The 7,927-nt window shown below is 18.7% G+C and overlaps 3 protein-coding genes across 3 annotated transcripts; 1 reads left to right on the forward strand and 2 right to left on the reverse strand.

Moving 5' to 3' along the window:
* Positions 1-233: 233 nt before the first annotated feature.
* Positions 234-2,117, reverse strand: PRSY57_0923300 (proline--tRNA ligase, putative; the record flags this gene model as incomplete). The annotated part of the gene is made up of 1 exon (XM_012907472.2): positions 234-2,117. The coding sequence occupies one exon, from the start codon at positions 2,115-2,117 to the stop codon at positions 234-236; it is 1,884 nt and encodes a 627-aa protein (XP_012762926.2).
* A 1,009-nt stretch (positions 2,118-3,126) lies between these two features.
* PRSY57_0923400 (protein phosphatase-beta) lies at positions 3,127-4,765 on the reverse strand (the record flags this gene model as incomplete). Its single annotated transcript, XM_012907473.1, has 2 exons — positions 3,127-3,860; positions 4,093-4,765. The coding sequence occupies 2 exons, from the start codon at positions 4,763-4,765 to the stop codon at positions 3,127-3,129; spliced, it is 1,407 nt and encodes a 468-aa protein (XP_012762927.1).
* Positions 4,766-6,587: 1,822 nt separating this feature from the next.
* On the forward strand, positions 6,588-7,492 carry PRSY57_0923500 (thioredoxin-like protein 2; the record flags this gene model as incomplete). The annotated part of the gene is made up of 5 exons (XM_012907474.2): positions 6,588-6,665; positions 6,859-6,966; positions 7,056-7,122; positions 7,219-7,299; positions 7,440-7,492. 5 exons carry the CDS (start codon positions 6,588-6,590, stop codon positions 7,490-7,492), a joined length of 387 nt encoding a protein of 128 aa, XP_012762928.2.
* Between the last annotated feature and the right edge of the window lie 435 nt (positions 7,493-7,927).

Raw genomic sequence — 7,927 nt, forward strand, 5'->3', positions numbered from 1 at the left:
AAAAAAAAAAATAAAAAAAAAAATAAAAAAATATATATTTATTTTTATTTATTTATTTTTTTTTTTTTTTTTTTTTTTTTTTGTTTTTTTTTATTTTTTTTTTTTTTTTTTTTTTATGTGATTATATATTTTAAATATAAATTAAATTGTTTTAATATGTAAGTTACAAAAAAATTAATTAAAAAGAATGAAAAAAGAAAAGGAAAATAAAAAAAAAAAAAAAAAAAAAAAAATCATATAAATTTAAAATATTTAAATAATTCACGAATTGTCATGATTTTTTTTTCTTGTGAAAATCGATGTTTATATTCTATGGTAATATTTTGAAAAGTTAAATATAATTTATTCCATAAGATATTATCACTGTTATCTATATAATTATAAAAGTTTGTAGGTACTTTTACTTTTTTATCTAGGTTACTTAAATTAATTATTATTCTGTTAGGTGCTCCGATCAAATCACAATGTTTCAGTTTTCTTGATAAATGTAAATCAGTGTCGTCATAATAGATGTCTACATTTTTATTTTTGAATGTATTAAACAGCCATAGAGTTAATATATATTCGATATCGTTACTAGTTAAAGAGCTATATGTCAAAGTATTATTTATGTCTACACGATTATCATGATTAAGGGTATTATTACTATTGAGTATATCATTATTATTATTTATCTTATCACCATTAAATATGTTATCATCATTATTTATCTTATCACCATTAAATATGTTATCATCATTGTTTATCTTATCACCATTAAATATGTTATCATCATTATTTATCTTATCACCATTAAATATGTTATCATCATTATTTATCTTATCACCATTAAATATGTTATCATCATTATGTATATTACCTACAAATGTACTATTTCCACATTTATCAGCCCCTTGATCATCTTGTTCATTTTTTTGTTGTGAAATGCTTCCCTTTTTCTCCATACAGTCTTTATACATATTCAATATTTTAGAAATTTTTGTTGCTGAATATTTACTTTTTTGATTCGTTTGTATTAAGTAGACCGAAAAGGGTGCTACTTGTTCAGGTAATTTAATTCCTTCTTCATCATAAAAGTTTTCTATCAAAAAATACAATAAACGATATATACCTATTCCATAAGAACCCATAAGTATATTTTTTGTTTCATTTTTTTTGTCTAAATATTTGATATTTAATTTGTTAGAATAATAATCTCCTAATTTAAAAATATGTGCCGCTTCTTTATATTTACCATCTCTAGAAAGTACTTGAAATTCATGACTTTCTAAAGCATTCATTTTGTCTTTTTTTCTTTTTTTAATTATATTAAAGGATAATTTTAATTCTTCAAAAATATTTTTATAACATTCTTTATATTTTTCATAAGTTTCATTTAAACATTTTTCATTACTATGGAAAGAATATCCATCTTTCATTAAAAATTCTTTACTTTTAAATAAACTTTTTTCAAATCTTTTTTCATTTCTAAATTTATAATTATATTGATGAATTAATAAGGGTAAACATTTGATAGTAATATTTTCATTATATATTTGGTTTATTAAAGATAAAGATAATTCTTCACATGTTGGACTTAAGATATATCCATCATCTTCAATTTTTTTTTTTAAACTTTCTTCTGAGTTCTTATCATTTTTTGAGTGCTTCTGTTTATATACATATAAAAATTCATCACTATATAATTTTGCTCTATCAGATATATTCCATAATTTTTTTGCTTGAAGTATACTTAAGCTCATAGCATGAGAATTTAATTTTTCTAAATGTTTATTTACAAAATCAATTATTTTATTTATTACACGAAAGCCTAAAGGTAATATATTATATATCCCATTAACATCTCTTATATAATTAGCTCGTTGTAAAAGTTCGCTAGTTTTATCTCCATTCGATTTTATATTGTCATTAAAAATTCTATTAAATATATAATTCGATCCAATATAAGACTTGTTTTTATTACATAATATTCTATATTTCTTTTTAGGCACATTTCTTTCTAATATCTTATTATTTACAAAAAAAACGTCTGATCTCTTCTTTTTTAAATTAACCAATTTCAATGATAATATTACATGATGAAACAAACCTATTAAAATTATAATCTTAATTAACATTATAAATAAAATGAAACTTTCCCTTTTCTCATTTTTTTTCTTCTTTTTTTATAAAAATAAAACAAAAAATATAACACATATAAAAAATATAAAAAATATATAATAGAATAAAATAAAATATGTAAAAAGGGAATAATCAAATAAATAAATATATAAATATATATATATATATGTATGTATAATATATGTATAATATATTAAAATAACATATATTTATATTTACCACCTTTTGTTCTTTTATAATACTATAAATAAAATTATATAAATATATATGGTAAGTCAATTGTACAAAATTACAATTATATATTAATAAAACATTAAAATGTGCAGAATTTTCATTTTTTCTTCAGGGTATAATATATTCTCTACCTTAATTTTAATCATCAAACACAATAAATTTTTCCATATATATATATAAATACAGTACAATATAATATTTCATGTGTGTAAGTTTATTTTATAATAGTCTTTAATATTAATCCCAAAAAATTAAATAAAATGAAAAAAGAAAGAAATAAGGAAAGATATTTGTTCTTATATATATATATATATATATATATATATGACTTATTAAAATCAAAAAGGAAAAAAAAAAAAATAAATAAATAAATAAATACATACATATATTTATAATATTTATAATATTTATAATATATATATAATGAAGTACGAAAAAATAAGATATGGGGAAAAATTAAAATTTTAATATATCATAAATGTAAACACGAATAACTAAAAAGTTAATTAAAAAAAAAAATTATAAATAAAATATAATCATAATATGTACATATGTATACATACATATATATATATATATATATATATATATATATATGGTAAGTATTTTATGTACATATATATTTATATAAAAAGGTCTAAAGAAATACAAATTGAAAGTAATGTATGTATTATATATTTCTTTAAAAATATAAAATAGAATAAAATAAATATAAAAAAAAAAAAAAAAAATGGAAATATATAAATATATCTATATATATTTTCAAAAGATTTACAACATATATTGAACATTTCTTCTTAAAGCTTGAGCATTTGCTCTTAATGGAGCAGTGTTAAACGTTATAAAATCCTTTTCCATAAATTCATCTACAAGCATTAAAGATGCACAATTACCACAACGATAACAATAATTGGGTGCACTAAAAATTGTAACAACTTTATCATTATGCATCCACTGAAATCCATCTTGTACTAACTGATGAGCCCTACATATACAAGAAAGTTTGTTCATACGTAAAAAACTTTCCGTTTTTTCTTCACTAAATAAAACTCCTGCTCCTCTAGGAGAAGGTTTCCAACCCTCTGTTATTTCGTCCTCAGGACCAGCCGGGTCACTCCACAATAAATCACATATTGCTCCATCCTGAGGTATCTCTTTAAACCTATCCAACTTATTTATCTCATCTATTGTTTGCAAACATGGGGATATACCACCATGGTCACAAAATATCTCATCATTTATTATTGCTGTTAAAGGCAAATAATCAAATACATCCGTTAAATATTTCCATACTATGTTGTTATTATTATATTTTCTTATACATTCATCATAAAAACCATATACCTTTGTTATCTGTCTGCTCTCATGATTACCTCTCAAGAGTGTCACCCTGCTTGGGTATTTTATCTTAAAACATGCAACTAAGCAAAAACACTCACACGAATAGTAACCTCTGTCTACGTAATCACCTAAGAATAAATAATTCACATCAGGTGGTAAACCTCCTAAAAAAAAAAAAAATATACAAAAATATGTTTTTATATGTGCAACGTGATAAACAATATATATATATATTATGTAAATGTTCAGGTAAAATCATAAACTAATATGTATATATTATGAACATGTTCAGGTAAAATCATAAACATATATATCTATATATTATGAACATGATCAGGTAAAAAAAAAAAAAACCTTCAAAATGTATTTGTGTTGGCTACATATATAAAAATATACCGATATGGAATAATTCCAAAAGATCGAAAAATTGTCCATGAATATCTCCAGCAACAGTTACAGGGACATTAATTCTGACACAGTTTTCTTCATTTTTTAAAATATCAATTAAGAGGTCACACATTAATTTGACTTCTTCAATTTTTAACAATTCACATTTTAACAATTTACAAATCCATTCATCAACATTATAAGAAATTTTGCATGAACTATTATTGTTTTGTTCATTAATATTTTTATAATTTTGTTCATCGTTTACTGACGTTTTAGTATATTGTTCTATGGAATTTTTATTATTTATTGGATTGTTTAAAACATTTTTTTTTATCTTTTTATTATATTCATTTTCAGAGCTTACTTCTTCATCGCTTAATTCTTTTACAGATAAATTATCATATATATTAAAATTATCTTCTTTATTAAAATTTGGGAATGTATTATTTATTTCTTCTCCATTTGATTTTTTGTATTTTTTTTCTGATTGTCCACAATCTAGTTCACTATCTTCATCTTTATCTTTATCTTGTTCAATAATTAAAAACGTATCTTTTGGTTTTTTTTCGGCATAAGTAAGATCTCCTTTTACGTTTTTATTTAGACGCTTTAAATTATTCTTTGTATTTATTACATTATTAAAAATTAAATCACGTTTTGATAATTCACAATTTTTCATCCTTCCCTTTTAAAATATTAATGTATTATGTCTTCGTACACATAAAAAAAAAAAAAAACACACATATATATATATATATATATATATATATATTTACTTACATATATTCTTTTTTATAACTTGAATGTTTCTTATACGTAAATTAAATTATATAAATATTAAATCAATGATGATATGAATCTACCAAAAAAAAATAAATATACATAAATAAATAAATATATATATATATATATATAATAAAATAAAATTTGTGAACATAATTTTTCAGTTTTTGATGGCATCATATATATATATATATATGTACACACATCAATCATATTAACAAATATAGAAAAAAAAAAAAAAAGTTTTTTCCTTGAGACTTGTTCTTAAAATGAGTATGGGCTCATAGACTGAACATTTTTTTTTTGTAATTCTGATTAATATATAAAATATTGACATGTATATAATATTAATATATGCGTACGCTTGTATGTATGTAAATATAGGTACATAAATACATGAGTATAAATACTTTTATATTACATATAAATATATATATATATATATATATATATTTTATGTTTTTTTTTTTCTTTTGATTAATTATTTAATTAGGTATATATTCTCATCTAATTATCTATACATAAATACACATATAAAAAAAAGGATGAATTTTAACTTAACTTTATATATATATATATATATATATATAACATATAATTTGAAATGTAATATATTATATTACAGGTGTATAAAAAATAAAAATTAAATATATAAGAACACAATTGTTTTTAAAAATCTACATTAATACTAAAAAAAAAAAAAAAAAAAGGAAAATAATAAATGATGAATAATGTATAATAAAAAAAGAAAATATATTATATATTATAATTAAAATAAAATAAAAATAACACTGAATATTTTAAATATTTTATATTTTATACTTTTTTTTTTTTAAATATATATTGTATAATTTTATATGAACAGAGTGTGCTATAATAATTATTAAAGGAAAAGAAAAAAGAAAAAAAAAAAAAAAAAAACTTAAATATATGTAAGGTCATTCAAAAATAAGAACATAATGAATGAATATAAGAAATAGGCATTTATATTTCAATAAATGTCTTTTTATGATTAATAATAAACATATATAATGTTCTATATATATTAAAAAAAATTTTGAGAAAGGAAAAAAAAAAAAAAAAAAAAAAAAAATTAAATGCATATATATTTTTTTAAATTGTTAAATGGAATATATCATATATATATATATATATATATATATATATATATATAATGTATATGCTTTATTTATTTATTTATTTATTTAATTATATTTTTTTTTTTACTTTTTTTCAACGTAATTTTGTATAGGTTATATTTCTGTTGATGAAACCTAAAGATCCAGTAACTACACTTTTTAATACAAATAAGAAATAGAATAATATATTCTTTGTATTATGAATTAGATTTAAAAAAAAAAAAAATGATATAATTAAAAAAAGAATATATATGATGATTTTTCTTTTATTTTGAATGTAGAATAATAAAATATAAAAAGGGAAAATATTAGATATAAGTCTTAAAAGTTTAAAAATATGTTGCAACTTTCATAGGATATTTTAAATTATATATGTATATTTCTTTTTAATTTTTTATTCATTCGGTTGGTTTCATTAATCAAAATTTAATATATACATATATATATATATATATATATATATATATATATATATATATCTATTTATTTATTTAATATAACATTATGTATGTGAAAAGATATATACTTTGAACATAATAAAATTTCTGCATTCTCTTTTTTTTTCTGCTTTATTAAAAAATGTTTTTTCTTCAAAATTTAAAAAAAATTACCCATCCAAAATATTTATGCACAACAATTAGAAGAAATGTGTACACAGTAAGGATAAAAAATAAAAAAAAAAAAAAAAAAAATAAAAAAAAAAATACATAAATATATATATATATATATATTATAATATGGCTGGAACAAACTCAATTATAACAATTCCTGGTTTTTTTTTTTTTTTTTTTTTGTAATATGTATTTGTTTTTGCTCAAAAACAATAATTTGTTTATTATAAAAAATATAGGAATTAAATAAAATTGATGATTATCTTAGTAAGGTTAATGGGAATAAATTGGTTGTTGCTCAATTTGGTGCTTCATGGTGTGCCCCTTGTAAAAAAATGAAACCAGTGGTAAATAAATAAATATATAAATATATAAATATATAAATAAATATATATACATATATATATATATTTATATATATGTTATATATTTTTAGATTGAAAAGCTGGGAGAAGATAACGATAACATTGAATCTTTATATATAGACATTGACGAATTTCCAGGTACATTACTAGAAAAGAAATGAAACTATAATAATACCTATCTTTGTTTATGATACATTTATTCATTTAAATTATTTATTTTGTTTAATTTAAAAGAACTAGGTGAAAATGAAGATATTAATGAATTACCTACAATTTTGTTGAGAAAAAATGGGAAATATTTGGACAAGATTATAGGTGACCTTATATCTCACAATAAAAAAATAAATATAATAAACATAGGATTATGTCTCTTTCGTTCTATATATATATATATATATATATATATATATATATATATATTTATAATTTTTTTTTTTTTTTTTCTTTTTTTTTAGGGATGAATGAGAGTGATTTAATAAAAGCCGTTGAAAAACATCAAAGTGGTTGATTTACAAAAATTTTGTATAAAGGGATTTTAAAATGAACCTAGTTTAGCATAAATATAATTATATATATATATATATATATATATATTTATATTTGACAGAAAGAAGAAGAAATTTTATGTCCTGTGGTTACAACATGTTATGTATTTTTATGAATATATAAATATCTTATCATGTGTGTATAAACGAACTATATATTTATTACCTTTTAATCATTCTCCTTTTTACAAAATTATATATTTTTTTATACAAAGTATAAATATATAATGTTATACATATATATATAATATATTATTTATTTATTTAATAATTATGCGTGTTTTTTTTTTTTTTTTTTTTTTTTTTTTTTTTTTTTTCAAAAATTTTTTTTTTTTTTTTTTTTTTTTTTTTTTTTTTTTTTTTTTTTTTTTTTTTTTTTTTTTTTTTTTTAAATTTTT

Source organism: Plasmodium reichenowi, chromosome 9 (genome assembly GCF_001601855.1).
Source record: "Plasmodium reichenowi strain SY57 chromosome 9, whole genome shotgun sequence".
Taxonomy (NCBI): domain Eukaryota; phylum Apicomplexa; class Aconoidasida; order Haemosporida; family Plasmodiidae; genus Plasmodium; species Plasmodium reichenowi.